This window comes from Myodes glareolus, chromosome 23, assembly GCF_982192425.1.
Source record: "Myodes glareolus chromosome 23, mMyoGla1.1, whole genome shotgun sequence".
In the NCBI taxonomy this organism is placed as follows: Eukaryota; Metazoa; Chordata; class Mammalia; order Rodentia; family Cricetidae; genus Myodes; species Myodes glareolus.
Window position 1 is genome coordinate 26,692,687 of NC_142048.1, and position 19,039 is coordinate 26,711,725.

General features: G+C 44.5%; 1 protein-coding gene and 1 long non-coding RNA gene across 3 annotated transcripts; both read right to left on the reverse strand.

Moving 5' to 3' along the window:
- Positions 1-263: 263 nt before the first annotated feature.
- Positions 264-2,776, reverse strand: LOC148118320 (uncharacterized). The gene is made up of 2 exons (XR_015736190.1): positions 2,313-2,776; positions 264-1,352 (listed from the first exon to the last, which is right to left on the reverse strand). It is a non-coding gene; the product is annotated as an uncharacterized LOC148118320 (long non-coding RNA).
- A 1,670-nt stretch (positions 2,777-4,446) lies between these two features.
- On the reverse strand, positions 4,447-19,014 carry Rwdd4 (RWD domain containing 4). Of its 2 annotated transcripts, XM_085680294.2 has the most exons (6): positions 18,747-19,014; positions 15,675-15,755; positions 11,655-11,764; positions 11,424-11,574; positions 10,300-10,417; positions 4,447-9,184 (listed from the first exon to the last, which is right to left on the reverse strand). In XM_085680294.2, exons 1-6 carry the CDS (start codon positions 18,768-18,770, stop codon positions 9,129-9,131), a joined length of 540 nt encoding a protein of 179 aa, XP_085536420.1. In that variant the 5' UTR covers positions 18,771-19,014; the 3' UTR covers positions 4,447-9,128. The 2 variants fall into 2 exon arrangements, with proteins under 2 accessions (XP_085536420.1, XP_085536421.1); XM_085680295.2 differs by lacking the exon at positions 18,747-19,014 and having other exon boundaries at positions 11,655-11,760.
- Positions 19,015-19,039: the final 25 nt, after the last annotated feature.

The following is a 19,039-nucleotide window of genomic DNA, read 5'->3' on the forward strand; positions in this document are numbered from 1 at the left end:
CACAATCCTCCTGCCTTTGCCTCTCAAATTCTCTAGGGCTCCAGGATGCGAGCTACCATACCCAGTTACTTTGATTACCCCTCAGTCCTGGGGAAACACCCGCCAAATCCTGGGTTTTGTTCTTTTAAAAGAATATGATATAATGGGATGTCCTGGGCGGCTCGCGGAGTCCGGCAAGGATGGCCGTGAGTCCCTGCAACGCCATGCGGCCGGGGGAGTCAGGCGGGCGGTTACGGTGGATAAAAGGCTCATAGGACATAGTATTATTTAAAGAAGAGGGAGACATTTATTGCTTAAAGAAGAGAAAACAGAGAGAAAACAAAGACACACGTACACACACACACACACACACACACACACACACACACAGGCACCAGAGAGAGAGAGAAGATGGCTGTGGGGGGAGGTCCAAAAGTGGCTGGGGTGGGCGTGGTTCTTAAAGTGGCAGCAGAAGACCAACATTCCCAGATCCTTTTTATAATAAAAAGTAGAAGGTTAGACATTACAGGTTGAAGGAATTGGGGCGGCGAATTCTCAAGACTGCTTCCAGCTGATTTGTGGGCATTGTCTTTGGGGGTGTGTGGGGGTGAGGGAGATCCGAGAGAAGCTGGGTGTTGGTCACGTCTTGGCATAGCTGGTCTCTGCTCCCGACAGGACAGGTGTCTGTGGCATGGAAATGTCTGGTGTCCCTTGGACCTGGTTAGGGTGTTGGCAGAACAGAGGACAAAGTTAAATTGAGAAAAAAATTTTTAGGACCAGGGAATTGAGGGGTTTGTATCTGACCTGTTTATGATGGGTTTTTTAATTTGGCTCCCTGGAACTCATAAGAAAAACAGAAGTTTTAGACATATATATTGTATTAAGAACTCCTTGGGTTTATAAAAACAGAAATTATAATGAAAGGTATTTTTATTTGGTGAGACAACCTGGCAAAACCTCTCAGCTATCAGACTGTCAGAGATCTTTGAGAAGGATAAGATTTTACTTGAGTTACTGATTAAAAAATGACAGAGAACTTACATGGTTGGCACCCAGAGCTACTCTTTGGTCCTCCCTGGTCACTGAAGGTTGCATTTGACCTTTGTTGTTTAATGTAGAGCCTGCCAGGCTTTTGAAGACCCTGTGGACTAAGAAATCTTTAGGAAGACAGGTTCACCTTACCTGCGCAGCTAGACTGTCGATTCCAGTGATCCTGTCCACGTTTGGAGGTCTCCAGTTTAGGTGATAGGCAGTTTTTGCCCAATGGTCAGCGCTTGGCAGTTGAAGCAAACTGCAGATGGACGGTGGTCAGTGACGGTTTGTCTTATGTCTTCTCGGAGGAAACAGAGCGCTTGCTAGGAGCCAACCTGTCTCTTTTGGTTATGAAAAGTTTTTTAAATAATTAAATAATTAATATCGCATTCCCCAGATCTCTGAGCAGTTGAGGGTTGATTATTAGGTATAGCTGCCGTATAGAATCTGTCTGGAAGATTCAGTTTGAGTAATAGGTAAGATCCACATTTGTAAAAAGACAGACAGAAAGAAACAAAACTGTTTGTAACATTAAGATTAGTGGCAGAACTGACACTGGTAGAAAACAGCTTAAAAGTCCATACCAGTTTATGATTTTGTAGTCTGAAGCAAGATGAAATGAACAATCATTATACATAGAGAACAGGAATTAGGCAAAGTGTATGTTTCTGATGGGCCCTATCAGAAAGCACGTCACTATGCAAAACACCTGTAATCACAGCTAAGGAGAGATATCAGTGAACACTGAGGAGGGGGGGGAAGCGGGACATACATAACAGTGGGAGGGCCTGGTCGTGTGATCTGGCTCTCAGTGAATCTAGCGATAAAGTCACCTGACCCCAATGAACATGGCGGCGGCCACGTGTTGCAAGGGAAAAGTTATAGTTTGTTGTTGAGCTGCCATGCCAAACCATAAGCCACAGAGGGGAGCAAAAGTCTGGAACCGAGAAAAAAACTGCACCAGGTCACGGCTGGGATGGAAAAGCCCGCGACTGTCTGCCATGGACGATTGTTATCTAGAGTCTGAATCGTGAAAACCCGTGCAACGAAAGCGCCCAAGACCATGTGAATGAGCGTCCTCAAGTCACGGGTGGGGAGCTATGGGCCTAGCTGGATAAACCAGAGGCTGGGGCCGCTCCTGGAGCGACGGTAAAGAAACTGAGGACCCGGTCCCCAAATGAATGTCGAATGCACAGCACGGGAATGCAGTGCTAATGCAGGCGGACCAACTCCCGGGGTCGTCCAAACACGATTCCAGCAAAGGAAAGCAACCTTCTGTAGCAGAACGAGGAGTGACTCACCAAGTGAAGCCGGGGTTGTTTGTAACAGGTGGGTCGATGTTGAGACCTCGGTTTCGATTCAGTCCCGGAAGTTGGAGCTCAGAATCCCGGAGGATATGTGAAGCCGGGACCGGCCCTTGGTGGGTGAATCTCTTGAGTCCGCGGCACCAATTTTGTTCTTTTAAAAGAATATGATATAATGGGATGTCCTGGGCGGCTCGCGGAGTCCGGCAAGGATGGCCGTGAGTCCCTGCAACACCATGCGGCCGGGGGAGTCAGGCGGGCGGTTACGGTGGATAAAAGGCTCATAGGACATAGTATTATTTAAAGAAGAGGGAGACATTTATTGCTTAAAGAAGAGAAAACAGAGAGAAAACAAAGACACATGTATACACACACACACACACACACACACACACACACACAGAGGCACCAGAGAGAGAGAGAAGATGGCTGTGGGGGGAGGTCCAAAAGTGGCTGGGGTGGGCGTGGTTCTTAAAGTGGCAGCAGAAGATAACACTGGGGTACTTGTTTTAAGAAGCAAAATTGAAGCTTGGGCTTATATCTAGTCATTAGCAGAGTTTGGGGCTAGATTTTTATGGTAAAATCAAAAAGGAAAAAACAAAACAACCCTAAATTCCAGGTGCAGCACGAGTTTCACTTGGCATGTATCTACCCACAATCGCTTCTCTTCTCCTGCACTTTAATGTCAGGGACCGCTTTTCACTGACAAGTTCTGCGAGACTCTCTCGCTTGCTGCTGTCGAAGTTTCATGGAGCTTATGTAAATTCTCTTATTTAAGATACTTCTGAGTGTGGACAATGTCAGTATATCCCGGTGGCTCTTACTCTTCGATATTTTTCTTGGCAGGTCCTCACGGGACAGTGCTTGTGAGAGCCTGCTCATGACTTTGGACGATGGGCAGACATCCCATATGCGACTTGGGTCTCTTTGGAGGTCTCTGCTGAAAGTGGTTGTTCTGGAGATTTGTGTTCATTCCTACCAGGTGCCTCCATACTCTCCTAATTTGGGTACCAGTTAATATTTTATTTTTAAGGAGCATTTGCTTAGTTTTGTGTGGGGGCGGGGCATCATAGAGCATGTATGTGGAGGCGAAGGACCGATTTTCTCTTTCTACCTTTTGGGTTCCAGAGATAGAACAAAGGTCCTGAGGCTTGGCTGCAAGTACCTTTACCCACTGAGCCCTTTAGTCAGCCCTGGCACCATCTTAAAAACCATGGTTTGGGGTTTTTTGTGAAGTTTTGTGTTTTCCATTCTGCCCAAATTACCTTGATATCGCAATGACAAACATCTGGCAAAAGTAACTTAAGAATATATTCTGCTTTTATCTTATTTTTAGTTTTTCAAGACAGGGTTTCTCTGTGTAACCACCTTAGCTGTCATTTGTAAATCAGGCTGGTCACAAACTCAGAGATCTGCCTACCTCCGCCTCCCGGTGCTGGGATTAAAGAGCTGTACCACTGTGCCCAGCTAAGAATATATTCTAGTTCAGGATTCCAGGAAAGGCCCAGTGACGACAGCATGAGGTCACATGCTCATTCCTGCGGATAATGAAGCAGAGAGCTGGGGGTGGAGTAAGGGGGCCTGCCCACGTAGAACCCACGGCTCAGCCCTGTCTACTGCCTTGAGCTCGGTAGGTTCCTCTTTTTAAAAGTTCCACAACCTTATAGAACAGCGCCACCAGCTGGGAAACAAGTGTTCCAACACATGAGCCTGTGGGGTCATTTCATCCTCAAGTGGGGACAATCACCAGAGGGCAGGTGGTACTTTTGGAGAGACTATGTAAACTCAAGATGGGAGCTCATCCTGGGGGGGGGGGAGCTTGCTGGAGAAGGGATCTCAGCTGCTAAACACACGCAGACAGGTCTGGGTGTAACATTCAAGGTAAGTGTAACTGACCCTGGCCTTGGCCTCTTTCCTTCTGAGGCCCGGAAGTTGTGGAAGTGCAAGCTGTTTTTAACTTCCAGATTGAAATCCCCGTCTAGGAATCCTGGGAATTCCTTCCTTTCTTCTGAGCTCTTTTGAGATCTCATAGCGTAAGGAGCACACATTTCATAGCATAAGATTATAACACAGATTTATAAAGTTAGCAATTCTTTCTCAAGTCATTTGAAACAAAACAAATAGAAAATAGTCATTATGATTCCGACTTTATTGCTTCTCAGGCATGTCATCCATACAGTCTTAAGGAAATAGACTCTGAGAAAATATACTGGGGGCATATCCGGTGACGGCGACGTTGATGACAGAGTTCAAGTGTTCACACAGGTAACAGGAGGCGCCGCTGCCACCGGCTGCCCCAGAGATTTGTGCAATTCATAGAAAAAGAGTAAAAATAGTTCATTGGCATTTAACTAGCATTATTCTTTGCGATCTAAGACCCACAGTAACTTTGACCAGTGTAATAGCTTTAAAACAGAACGAAACGCTTTTTTTGCCCATTACAAGATATTTCTTAAAAAAAAAAAAAAGAAATCAAGATGACAATAAAAACTACACAGACAGAACCTTGAAAATAAAAGATGTCATAGTCTGGGTGTCTTCAATGTCAATATTAACCCATGGAGCAACACGGGAGTCAGCTCTTTCAAATGCGGGCAGACGCTTTCAGTGTAAGTACACTTACTTTACAGCTCACATGGTTTATCTGAAGCCAAGGGTAACTCTGGGAAATCCATGGACACCTCTTAGGCTGCTCTAATGCTGCGGTAACTTCTTTAAAAATTGTCGGCTACACTACACGGTACAACTTGGCATTCTGACAACGTTGAAGCATAAACAGTCACCGCAACACACACACACACACACACACACACACACACACCCTCCAGGTTAAACTACCACAGGTTTCCTTTCCTAATGACTTCAAGAACCAAGCATGTGAAAGACTTGTGTGTATATTATTAAAAAGAATACATCTGGATATTTGACTATAAAAACAAATAAAAAACCCACTGAAAAGCAGACCCCCCCCCCACACAACAACTAAGCACTACGCCCAGGATTGGAAATGTGTTTTATGCTGAATCCACTGAAAGACCTTAGTTACCAACAAAACATCACAATAGCAGATAATAGGAATTTATTAAAACCACGGTCTCCAACAATACAAAATTAAATATTAAGGCATCTTGTACTCATCCTGGCATGTGCAGCAAAGAGAAATATTTGAAACAAGAGCTAGCACTTATTCAAATGCCTTCTGAAGTATTTGGCACATCTGTTGTTTCTGTTTTGTCTGTTGTATGATATATCTATGTATTTGTGTGTGTTGCCTGTTGAGGCTCGAGATCTATTATATGTCTTCTTCCTCTATTGCTTTCTACCTTATTTACTTGAGATAGCATCTTTCACTGAACAGGGAGTTCAGGGATTTCGCCAGACTGGCTGGCCAGCAAGCACCAGGGATCCTCCCGTCCCTGCCTGCCCAGCACTGGGTTTCAGGCGCATGCCTGGCTTTCTACGTGGCTTGGGCCCTCGTGCTTGCCAGGCAAGCTTATTGACTGAGCTCCTTCGCAGGCTCTCAGTTTTCTTCTTATATTCTTTCTACTCTTCATAGAATTGGAAGATCTCATGATCAAACATCTTCACCCAAGCTAAGAGAAAAGTATAACTAGATATCAATTTATTAAGGGGAAGCACTTGACTGCTGACGAATGAGGAACTACAGAAAGAATCAGAACTCTCAGCACCAGTACTGAGATTGCTCTGAGGCAGCTTTCTCTTTGTTATCCAAGCAGGAGATGGCGACTTAAGGGGAGACGCCATGGAGTACCAGCGATGCTATCCTGGGCACCACTGACTCACCCCTCAGGGCCGTCCACTGCCGACGATGCTCCCTGGCTTCAGAGAGTACTCTCAAGGGTTACGCTTTCACCTTTTATTAAGGCAAGCTTGTGAAAATAATTTACTACAACCAGATCTCTTCGTGGACTTTCCACTTCTATTTTTAAAGACACGTACAAAAGAGCTATGTCTTGTAAAAAGCCACCCGGTGCCAGAAAAGGTAAGGAGACGTGTTGATCCGGGTTGCTTTGCAGAGATGCTCTTGCTTCTTCTGCGGGTATTACTCATCGTCTTTAGAGCCAGTTTTGCTTAACTGATAAAAAGAGAAAAAAAAAGATACAAGTATTAAGTGGAGGTGATGACAGTACCTGAGTTATTATTTCTATCAAAAAAAATCAAAAAGTAAAGACATAAATAAACAATCGGAAATCAAGTTCAAGTCATGGGAGTTTAAACTGTAACCATTCTGACAAGTACTTTCTACCTCTAGGCCATATTACTTCCGACAGGTTTAAAAACACCCCCCAAAGCTGGTTACAGAACAACGTGAAGTAGGGGATATCCCATCAGCTCTCTAAGAATAATTCAGATCCAGAAGACTCATACAGAGGCAAAGGTCATTGAGTCAACGGCATTTTAGTGTCTCTCCTCAGTGTGTTGATGAACACGTATTAACCCGGTATGCACTTTACTGTCTGTCACCTGGTAGACGTGTGGGAACGAGAAGTAACCTGCCCCAGAGCCTAGCTGTCAAGCATAGGAATGGCTTCCCACCCAAGGCAGTCCGACTCAGTGGTCCTTAGCTGAGGTCTTAACTCCTCACATACTATTTCATGCATGTGTCAATCTAACAAAGCATGAGATTGACAGACAATAAACTGTTATTTTTTTTTAAAAAAAATATGTATACATTTTGTGTGTGTGTGTGTGTGTGTGTGTGCGTGTATGGCTGCATAGGTGTCTGTGTGCGTGCCCAGGTGCATCTGTGGAGCTGAGGGGACAACTTGTATGAGTCAGATCTTTTCTTCTATCACGTGGGATCTGGGGACTGAACTCTGGTCACCAGGTGGACAGCAAGGGCCTTTACCTGTAATATGGATGTATATGTACTGGGGACCTATATCCCCAGACTAAAAGATAAATTCTTTTCTAAATCTAAATTCTTTCTAATGTGTACATGTAGTGTGTATATGTGTGCTAGGCTTGTTCTTGTGTGTTTGTGTGAATAACCTTTCTAATAATTAAAAAAATTGTTGTTACAATAAAAACAATATACCTCACCGATAACAAATTCTTAAACTGTAAGTGTGAAACCACAATCTAACAAGTTTTGAATTTGTTGTTTTTGTTCCGATAAGAATCTGTGGGAAGTGGTGATAAATTTGGGGCTGAGGCAGATTAATTCTCAAACAACACAAGCATGCGTCCAATCAGGATCAACACTGTGGTGTGAGAGAAAATGGCTCCCAGAGGCAGTGTCACGGTTAAGAGGTGTGGTCTTGTTGGGCTAAGTGTGCCTTTGTTGGAGGAGGTGTGTCACTGTGGAGGTGGGCTTTGAGGTTTCCTATGCTCAGGCCACATCCAGGAGTGACTTCTCTGCTGTCTGAGGACCAAGATGTAGAACTCTCAGCTCCCTCTCCAGCACCATGTCTGCCTGCACACTGCCATGCCCGGTCATGATGCTAATGGACTAAACCTCTAACCTGTAAACCAGCCCCAATTAAATGTTTTCCTTTATAAGAGCTGCTGTGGCCATGGTGTCTCTTCACAGCAACAGAACCCTAACAAAGACAGCCAGCAGTTATCACAACCACATTCTGAATCCGGCAGCGAAGAATGTGGAAGCGGAAGAGGCTCAGGGTCTAAGGGCACTTGCTGCTCTGGGAAGACCCATGCTCAGTTCCTAGAGCCCACACTGCTCAGCCCAACTCCAGTTCCAGGGGACCTGACACTTCTTGTGACCTTCACGGGCACCCACACATGGCGCACACACCGACAAGCAGGCTAGGAAAGTGGTTTCACCAGTCAAGATGCTTGAGGCTAAGCCCGACAATCCGGGTTCACTCTCCCGGATCTACATGGTGGAAGGCGAGAACCAGCTCTTCCGAGTTGTTCTGACTTCCACAGCCATGCTGCAGTATTTATGTGCGTGCACAAAATAAATAAGTGAAATAAAAGGAGCTTGAAAAAGAATGTGAAGCTACAGAAAGCAGGAGCTAAGAAGGGTAATAGTTTCCCAACGCATGGGTCTTGTTAGGTAACAGAAGAAATTAAGGACTTACTGTTTTTAATATGGACTATAGCTGCTGCTTTAGAATTTCAAAAGTTTATTCATATAAAATTAACAATAAACCTATCATACAACTTTTTTTGTATGTACGTATGTAATATATGTACAAGTTTGTGTGAGTGTGGGTACATGGATGCCAGATGTCTTGCCTTTCTATTTTTTTTTTAACATTAGTTTTTGGGACATGGCCTCTCACAAAACTTAAGGGTTTGTTAGTTTAGCTAGGCTTGCTGGGCGATGAGTCCTGACTCCCCAAATGCATGCCACTGAACTCGGCTTTTTATGAGGATGCTGGAGATCTGAACTCAGGACCTCATGCATGTACAACAGGCAATTTACAGACAGAACCATCTCTCCATCCCTCAATAAGAACTACGTTTTTCTAAAAGAAGACTTGGCATGGTGCCAGCTCTCCATTTCTGCAGATCTCTTTATGATCCAGCTCAACAGAAGATGTCTGGATTCACACACATTCTCCAGTGGGGCTGACCCTGGGGGGCATTGCAGCAGAGGGATGGGAGCTATGTTTCCTACTTAGCTTTAACCCGCTAAGCCCGAGAACATTTAACCCCGAGAAAGCAGAGAACGAAAAGGCTTCAAGAATACTTACATGCTGAGTCCAAAAATGTAAACAGATATCCGTGAGATCCAAAAGGAGGCAGGAAGGAAAACGAAAAACAGACATCTCATTATTTGATGGCAAAAACTATAACAACTTTGAAGACTTGAAAGTAAGTAAGCTATACCTTCACGACATCAACCCAGTTCCAGCCTCGAGGGAGCTCCCCTTTGTGATCTAGAGGACAAAATCAGTAACCTGAGTAAGACCGACCACTGGTTGTAAATGAACCGACATCCTAGCAAATAGTGCCTTTTATACTACTGCACACAACAAGTAGATGAAAGTGTGCATCACACACTACGAAGTTGGAAAAAGCAGTCTGTCGTTATCCTGGAGACGTTAGAGCCCGCCCTGGAGACACCTGCAGAGTATTTGAGACTTTTGTACCGCACAGTTACAGCTTCAAACCATTGTTTATGAAGACCAACACACTGTTGGTTTCTTTTTATTCTACCATCGACAGACATTAAATAAAAACAGACCTAATATCCCTTCACAAAAGGGCAGGGGCTGGAGCACTTGCTGCCCTTCCGGGATGAGAGCCAGATTCCCAGCATCGACATCAGCAGCTGCCTGCAATTCCAGGTCGAGGGGCTCCAACACCTGTTTGGGGCCTCCACGAGCACTTCACAGACACGGTGCACATGAGTCCGCGCACACCTTTCTGTAAAAGTGTGTGTACACCAACAATGTTTTCCTTTTCCTTGACTGCGAAAATTCAAACTGATGTCCATTTGCCAATTTCCAAGTTAGAGAAAAAGGGGCAAACATTACTGTTGATCGAGCTGGAGTTGATGTTCCTTTTCTGAGGAGTCTGCTATCAGACACATGGGAATTCTTTTCCGAAATCTTATTGTAGAATGAAGTTAACAGCAGGCAAAAATACTAACTCCCTGTGCTCAGATGGAAATGATGCACCAGACTGCAAGCGAAAACTATATTTTACACAGCCTTTAAACGTCCACACCTGTCACACAGGTAAATAAAATCCCACACGACGTTACAGTGTTCAAGTGGGCCACATGTTCTGTTCATTTTTCTAATGTTTCTCAGTGGGAATGTTTATAACTACTTTGTGACTCATTGTCTTTTTCCAAATGATGATGTCATGATGAAGCAGCAATAAATACGGTATTTTTTTTTTTTTACTGTGACTAACAGGTCTCTGATTCAAATGTTCCAAGGATAGACTAAGGAATTAATCCTGTAACCCTAAACGTAACAAGCACCCCCACCACAGTGAAGCCCACCCATGTCCTGTGTTAAGAAAGACAAAGAACAATGCACACCTGTCTTATCTGCCAGCTTGCGTTTCTGAGCTTTGGAAAGTTGTTCTTTCTTGTCTTTTTTCTTACTTGATGGGGCTGTGCTGGGAGCTTCAACCGAGATGACACTGGCTATGGGTGTCTGCAAGAACAGAAGCAGATCTTAGACTCGCGCCTTAAAACCTGCTGGATCAGACTAAACATAGCTTCATCTCGAAGGGGGCGGTGGGTTTTGGTTCTTTACAAAACCAAAGGCGTTACTGCTGTTATTCACTTATTCAGTCAGGTGTCCTTATACATCACTGGCCTTGCTCTCGCAGAGGCTCATTTTCAAGGACACCACAGTGGGGTGGCAGTTGGACTGGGACCCCAAGAAGGAAGTCTGATCACCTATGTTATGTTGAAGATCCGAGGTTCCAACAAAATCGTCTAAATTACTGAACTTGCTGTCATTATTGGTACATCGTTAGAAAAATCATATGTTCCACCTAGCTCTTGTTGGTTTCCTGAAGAAAATCTTTAAAATATTTGGGCTGGCATAGTTAACACCAATGATAGCTAAAATCTAAAAGACTTAACACATGACAAGTATTGCTGTGACTGCATTATACCATTTATTTGGGCCTTACCACAATCGTGTAAAGTATACTCTATTATAACTCCATCTAACAAATGGGAATCTGAGCACACAGAGGTTAAGAAAGTTGGCCAAAGTCACAGGATTCAAAAAGATGGGCAGGGAGGATTTGAACACATGTTGGCCTCAAATGGAACTAAGATATGACTTTTTTCTTTCTTTCTCTCTTTTTTCTTTCTTCCTCTTTTAAGGTAATATCTTACTTACAACCCAGGTTGGCCTTGAAATTACAGACCTGGCCTCTGCCTCTTCAGGACACATCGCCACACCTGGCTTCAATTTTAATGGATAGAAGTATTTTAATCTTTGCTGAAGGGTAAAATGGACAGAACATAATTCCATTTTCTCCACAAAATAGAAGAAATCTATGATTCATTGTTCTTACTTAAATCAAATGTAATTCTGTTTAAATCTAACACAAAGTCTTTAATTAAAAAAAAAAAACAACACAGCAAAAGTTAATTAACATGCCCAGACCAAAACCAGCTGGCAGAACCAACCACACACTCACTGGCGTAGAATTCCCGGGGTGGTGGTTCTCCATGAACTGCTCTTTATTGTCCTTAGCGTACTCGAACAATGTGTAGGTCATGGCGGTGCCAAGGTTCACTTCTACTGCTTCCTGTAGTTTGGCTAAGATGCTCTGCTTCACAGCCGAGGAGCTACAAGGCAGAGAAATCAGACTGTCAGGAGTGAGTCAAACAGAAGGCAAGGACAAAGCAATGAAAACTAAACTACTCACATGGTGTTGTTAAAAAACGCGTTCATAGATATAACCGGAGGCGTTTGGGGATAGGTCTCTGTCCAGGAAATCTCTATTAGGAAGGCTTTGGGATCACCATCTTCACCTATCTGAAGAAAAGGGAATCTTAGGCTTGTGGAAAGTGACCAAAAGACCTAAATTACGACCTGCAAAATGATTCTTTCCAACATCCACGTTCAGACTCAGAAGCACGTATGCTGAGAAGTTCAGATGTTCTGGGAAGGACTGGCCAAGGTGAGAGGACTAGATGGAGTTTCAACTTTAGTCCCCTGAGGCTTCGGGAAGCTCCATTGCTGCTGAGAGCCCATTTCTCAATAGGCTGTCAGCTCGTCAATGCCAAGGATACACTTTACATGTCTGTTTCTGAGGGTGCAGCTAAGACAACAACAACAAGGAACCGGATGACAACAGAGCTGGGGGTGGTAGCACTGGGAGGCGGAGGCAGGAGACTCTCTTGAGCTTGAGGCCAGCCGGGTCTACAGAAGAGATACACAGAAGAAACCATGTATCAGAAACAAAACAAAACCTAAAGTGCCAATGGACAAAAGTAATTACCCACAAACTTGTAACAGATTGTCTTTCAGCTTTCCAGCTACTAAACAGCAGCAGGCACAAAAAACAGGGAAGCCCGCATAAGCTGTTCAAGGGAGAAGAGATCAGAAAACACAGTGTAAAGCTGAGACAAGAAAAGCAATGGACCCGGGAGAGGATGCCTTAGGCCACAGAGCAATTCCTGGTAAGAAATTCCTGATAAAAATACCCGGTCAAGTTTTTATTTAAAACAGTTTTACTCTTAAGGAAAAGCTAAACTGGCATGATACACACTCACTGGCACACATTTACTAAACATCTGGTCATTTCCCTGTCTTCTCCTCTAGCACAGACAGCAGCACCTACTCCTTTAACATGGTTTTCTCCACCTTGGTTTTTGTTGAAGCATTTAGAAGTAATGAAACATCTTTAGTTATTAAGAGTGAATGAAAAAAAAAACCCTTAGGATTTGTTTTATAACCCCAAGGCAATCATCCCACGCCCAACAATTCAACATTGCTAAAAAAACTCATCTAATATATAATTTATATTACAAATTCCCCAACTATGCCCAAAGTATCCTTTAACAAATGCTCTTCCAGCCCAGAAAGCTGAAATTCACTGAAGGTTTACTCTATTAGGTTGTCATGCCTCCCTAGTCTACCTTAATAGAAACTTCTCCCTGGCTTTGAAAAGTCTGGTATGACATTAAGAGCTTAGGCTGGTTTTTCTGACTAACATCCCCAAATATAGACAACTACTTTCTCTGTTCAGGTTCAGATGGGGCATTTTGTGCGGAGAGGTGGTGTGGTAAGCTCGTGAGCATCCTATCAGGATTTGCCACCGGGGCTAATTTCTTCAGCGGAGAGGGTAATAAAGAAAATCTGTGCAGTGATAACAGACAACTACGTCACTACCCTGTTTCTTAGCAACCTTCGTCTGGAGATTTTAACGTCTGTTAATAATGCTCGTCTGAATCAAGCTTCTCACTCACAGGGCCTGCAAGACAGCTCAGAGGGGTAAAGGCACCTGCTGTCAAGCCCGATGACCTGAGTTTGATCCCTGGAACCCACATAGTGAAAGAGGACGACCAACTCATATGCGTTGTGGCATACACGTGCCTCTCCCTGAACACACACACACACACACACCACACACACACACACACACACACACACACACTACATTCAAGCAAAACACTCATATACACAAAATAAAAACAAATTTTTTTAAAAGTGAACTTGGGTTATGGATCTAAGAATAGAGCCATCACTCTACACGCAAGAGAGGCCCAGGAAGAAGCCTCTTTAAACAGGCTATTGCAGGGCTACTTAAATGCTTCGGAGCATTAAAGAGCAGTTTGTTGATCTTGTGGTTCCGTGTAAGATGGAAGCTGAAAAGACAGAAGTGGAAGCGGGGAAGTCATTTAGGAGCCTACTAAACTGTTCTATTTGAGAACAGAGGGTTGAATGGGAGGATCCCTGACTCTCCTCCTTTGACTGTGGACATACGCTATCCAGTTCTGTGTTTCATTCTATTGTAGAGCGCACACACATATCCTGGACTGTTCTGCATACTGTGCTCAATAAATAATGATGCTGTTACTGGGGAAAATTAGGAAACCACATGGGAATTCTCCGTGTCCCTGGTAAAGAAAAGGCGGCAGTGGCTGGGGAAATCTCAGAAGGCAGCTAGTGGGATTTAACCAGAAGGACCAGGTCTTAATTCCATCATGTACTTTGGCCCTTAAGAGTTCCCTAGTGGCTGTGATGGTTGGTAGTGCCAACTTGATGGGATTTAGAGTCACCACAGAAACTGTCCTCTGGGCGAGTCTGTGAGGGATTTTCTGGATTGGGCTGAGGCGGGAAAGCTCGCCCTGTGTGGATCCCATTCTATGGGGCTGGATTCAGGAGAGAGAGCAATGTTCTCTTTGTCGCCCGACTTTGGGCGCTGTGTAAGCAGCAGCCTCCCACAGGACCCTTCTGTCATGACTTCTACTAGTGGGCTGCACTTCCAAACTCTGAGCCCAGAGAAAGTCTTCTTTCCTTAAGTTTTTAAACTTTTAAAAAGATGTATTTATTGGTTCCTACTGTGTCCATGGGATTTGTGTGGGACACCCGTGCTCCACAGTAACAGAGGACAACTTCACAGATTGGTTCTAGCTCAGGCTGTGGAGCCTGGGAGGTAAGTGTTCCTATCTCTCTGGCCTGGCCCTCAAGTTGCTGTGTCAGGAATTTTGTCATGGCAACCAGTAAAGTAGCAACTATAGTTGTCACCCAGATGGAGGTGGTATAAAGGTGGTGGGCCTGAAGACCCGGGACTGCCATAGAGCAGTGGTTCTCCACCTGTGGCCCTCTGCCCCATTTTAGGTCAAATGACCTTTTCACAGGGGTTGCCTAAGGCCATCAGAAAACACAGATGTTGACATTACAATTCACAACTGTAGCAAAACGACAGTGATGAAGCAGTAGTGAAAATACTTTTCTGGCTGGGAGTCACCATGACATGAGAAACATATATTCAAGGTTCACGGCATAGGAGGAAGGAGGAGAATCACTGCTTAGAGTATTTGTTCCCTGGCCACACTTGGGAGTCTGAGATAAAAAGAAGCAAGAATTCAAGGCTAGATGTGGGCTACGTGGTGACACTCTGCCCTAAGAAAAACGAACAAAAACCCATTTCCTGTCATAGTGTACAGTACAAGCAAATTTGAGGGTTATAGATCAACATCAGTTGTGACAAGAGTCTAGGAAGCTAGAACCCAGGGAAGCCGTATTTAAGAGAGAGGTACCATGTAGTACTTAAGATTTCTTTTACCGCTAATGCTTTATAATGAGTTAAAAAAAATTTTTTAAGGTTCTAAATTAGGTTGGAGAGATGGCTCAGGAGTTGCCCTTCCAGGAGACTTGGGTTCATTCCGCAGCACCCACATGTCAACTCACAACTGTCTGTGAGTCTAGTTCAGGGGGATCCAGTGCCCCCTTCTGGGCTCTGTGAGTACCTGACATGTATGTGGTACACTGACATACTTGCCGTCAAACACCCAGACTCATAATAAAATAATATCTTTGTTTAAAAAGGTTCTGGATTAAGTTTTCAAATGTCACCAGTAACAATGTCATAGTGGTAAGTTTTCATTTAACTGTGTCAGGAGGGCTGGAAAGATGGCTCAGTTGTTAAGAGCACTGGCTGTTTCTCCAGAAAAACCCTGTTTGGTTTTTACCATTCATGGCTTACAACCATCTGTAACTCCAGCTTTAGCAGATTAGATGCCGTCTTCTGGCCTCTATGGGCCCCCAGATACAAACACACAAATAAAAAAAAAAATTCTAGAAAAATAGGAATTTCAGAAAACACAGGAATATAATAAAGTTAACTCACTAAGTTAGAAGATGGAGCCAGATTCTGCAGCCTCCACATCCCCTTCCCTAGCACAGAAATGCATGCACTGTACATGTTGTGTCTTACCCTGTATTGAAATGAAACTGGACTTAATTCCCGGAAACTTTCATCTCCTTCATAAATAGAACGTAAAGCTTCTAGTTCCATCTTAAAAAAAAAAAAGAATACTGTTTAGTGGCATATATGGATTAGAAAGAGAAAGTTTCTTAGCTTGTTATTCAAAACTGCTCAACTTTGTAAAACATGGCTTACCTTATTGGCCCTAGACACATATGTGTACACATATGTGTACATACCAACACGGACAATTATACTCACAGCAGGTACCAACACAGGACAATTGTACTAACAGCACATACTTTAAGAGTATCTGTTGGGCACAGCTAAGGGTTTTTACATTGTATCAGCTCACTTAATTCTGGCATCCACCCTGTGAAGACCTGATTACCATACTTAAGACCTGATTACCATACTTCCTTTGTATTGTGGAGGAAAGATGTGGATTAAAGCAATTCGAGAATATTTGCATCCCTCTCCTGAACAACTCACTTGAGGTATAGAAAATGTCCTAAACGTGGAAATGAGAAATAAGAGGCACAACAATTTCCCATTTTAAAAAGGACATCGGTTGCTGTGCGGTGGCAGACCAAGCCTTGAATCCCAGCACTCAGGAGGCAGAGGCAGGCAGATCTCCGAGTTCAAGGATAGCCTGGTCTACAGAGTGAGTTCTCGGACAGTCGGTGGGATTAGAGGTGTGCATCACCACCGGCTGGCTCATGTCATTAATTTTCCAGACAAAAGATGGTGATGTTGATTTGCCCTTCATGCACACATTTTAGAACGGATTATAAAGAAACAGCAAACCACTTGAGAGAGTTCAGAATCCTTAGGCTCCAACAAGCCTTACAACAAGATAGAAACCCCCAGATCAGGCTAAGGGTAATATTTGACAGCGTAAGTAGACCTTGCATTGGCACGAAATACCTAAGAAGAGGATGCGGGACGAACTGCTTCCTCTGAAGCACTACGGGGCACTGACTGACAGTAAGCCAGAAGACTGTGCGACACTTCAGTCTCAGCGTAAGAAAACGGAGACTGTTCACACACATTCAATCTCAGGAGAGCAAAGGAACTGAAAGAAAAGATGCATGCAGAAATGTGAACAGGAAGCATACGATTGCTGGTTTTTGTTTTATTTTCCAAAGGCAGCACCTTCAAAACCCGGCAGGAAGCAATCTTCAAAGATCCAGACTGATCATGAGGAAGAATAGAATCTTATTGTTAAAAGTGGAGAGATTCCAGGGTTCTACCCCAGACATTTAGATTCATTAGGTCTGGGGTGGTGTCAGCTCCGGTGGTGTTGGGGGTACTCCATTAGTCAAGTCAGAGAAGCGTTAGATTGTGCTTTGCTGGGAAAAAGAGCTATTTCTAAACTGACACACAATAATTGTATCCATCCGGGCTGGATGGCTCAGTGGTTAAGAGCATGGGCTGCTTTTCCAGAGGACCTTGTTCAATTTTCAGCACGGACATGGTGGCTTAGGCTGTCTATAACTCCATTTCCAGGTATCCAACACCCTCTTGTGCCCTCTGTGGACATCAGACATGCAAGTGGTGCACATACATTCAAGCAGGCAAAACACTCATATACATAAAATAAAACTATTTAAAAGAATTGTATTTTGGGGGTACAATGCAGCCCTTTGAAAAGTGTACCTATCTATCACCTCAAATTTTCAATCATTTATTTGTCAAGGAGAAATGCAGAGGATGCTTTTATCTGTCTGTCTGTCTATCTATCTGTCTGTCTGTCTGTCTGTTTATTTAGTTTTTTGAGACAGGGTTTCTCTGTGTAACAGTCCTGGCTGTCCTAGAACTCACTTTGAAGACCAAGCAGAACTCTCAGAGATCCGCCTGCCTCTGTGTCCCCAGTGCTGGGATTAAAGGCTTGTGCCACCACCTGGCAGAATGCAGAGGATACTTTTAAACTAGCCGTGCTACTGTGTGGCAAGACATCAGACCTTGCTCCTCTCTTTTTAAGTTTGTATCCACTTACTAGTCATTCCTTTTCCCTTTCTATTCTCGCCCCTGAACTCATTAATGCTTTGGAGTCCCTGAGCTGGTAAGAGTAGCTGATTATTCAGGCACCAACTAGCTTGTTGGATTTGGGGGTTCTTTACAGAACCTGTAACCTAGAGCTTTTATTAACACCCACACCATCAGTATGCTAACTTTTAAGCAACACACTCAAAACAGTGAATTACTACATTCTTCTTCCAATCCTTAATCCATCACGTTCACCCTGGGGCACTCTACAACGGCAGATGCTCTTTCTCACCTGAACACATTATAGAGTTAGAAAGGTCGACAACACGTGATTTACAGCATGCTTTCCTTCCAACTCTATATCTAAATGACATTTTGCAATAAAAAAAATCAAAACACAAACTATACAAACTTCTGAGCAAAAACTGCCCAAAACAGATTTTATATTCACTTAATAACAGATTGACAAGCGATTTCACTAAACATTCCGGACAGAAACCAAGACATAAGGGCCATTCATTTCCCTCCACAGAAATTTTACTTTCTCGACCCCTCACTATGAGACCACTGGTTTCTCGAGACTGGATTTCTCCGTCGCTTTGGAGCCTGTCCCGGAATTAGCTCTTGTACACCAGGATGGCCTTGAACTCACAGAGGTCCGCCTGCCTCTGCCTCTCGAGAGCTGGGATCAAAGGCGTGCGCCACCACCGCCCAGCTAAATTTTAAAATTTAATGGGTTTTAAGACAGGATAACTCAACACATAAGCGCTTAAGCCACTCGCGGGATTTAAGGACAATCAAGTGCACCAGGGTCGTGGACCAAGGACACTCATCTTAGCAAGGAAATCTGGGGATATCCCCGGGGTTGCAAAAAATGACAAATGAGGGGAGTGGGAGGCTGGGTCGCACGTGACCCATTCATGCTTGCTGGCCTCACTGGTGACCGGTGCCGTCTGGCAGTGGATCCGCCAACGTGGGACACCCGACTGGCCAGGCTTTGAGGGCTCTCAACGCAAAGGACACGCGAGGAGTCCCGGGTGGCCCACGTTGGGACCTGCGCCGGGACAGGGGTGTGCAGTCCTGGGTTCTCACCTCCTGGTCCTCGTTGGCACCCATCGCGCAGGGCGCACAGCGTCTGCGACCGCGAAGATCAGGCGGAGAGCGGGCGGGAGGCCGGAGCACCCCGTTTCCGCGACTCGGTCTGGGGAAACCCTACTCGCAGCCGTGGGGACGAGCTCGCGCGCTTCCGACCCTCGGCGGCACCAAGCCGCTGGCAGTCGGCTGCGGGCCGGGAACCCAGGATCTCGTTAGGTGGGACCGGGAACCGGGAACGCGTTAAGTTGTGGGGGGGATATCCAGATCTCTGACCAGGAGCTGAGGGGCGG

Coding starts and splice junctions, on each gene's coding strand:
- Rwdd4 (XM_085680294.2), bottom strand. CDS start 18,770: ATGGGTGCCAACGAGGACCAGGAG. Junction 10,418..11,423: donor ACCCCGGGAATTCTACGCCA/GTGAGTGTGTGG, acceptor CTGTTCTTGCAG/ACACCCATAGCCAGTGTCAT. Junction 9,185..10,299: donor CAAGCTGGCAGATAAGACAG/GTGTGCATTGTT, acceptor TTTGTCCTCTAG/ATCACAAAGGGGAGCTCCCT.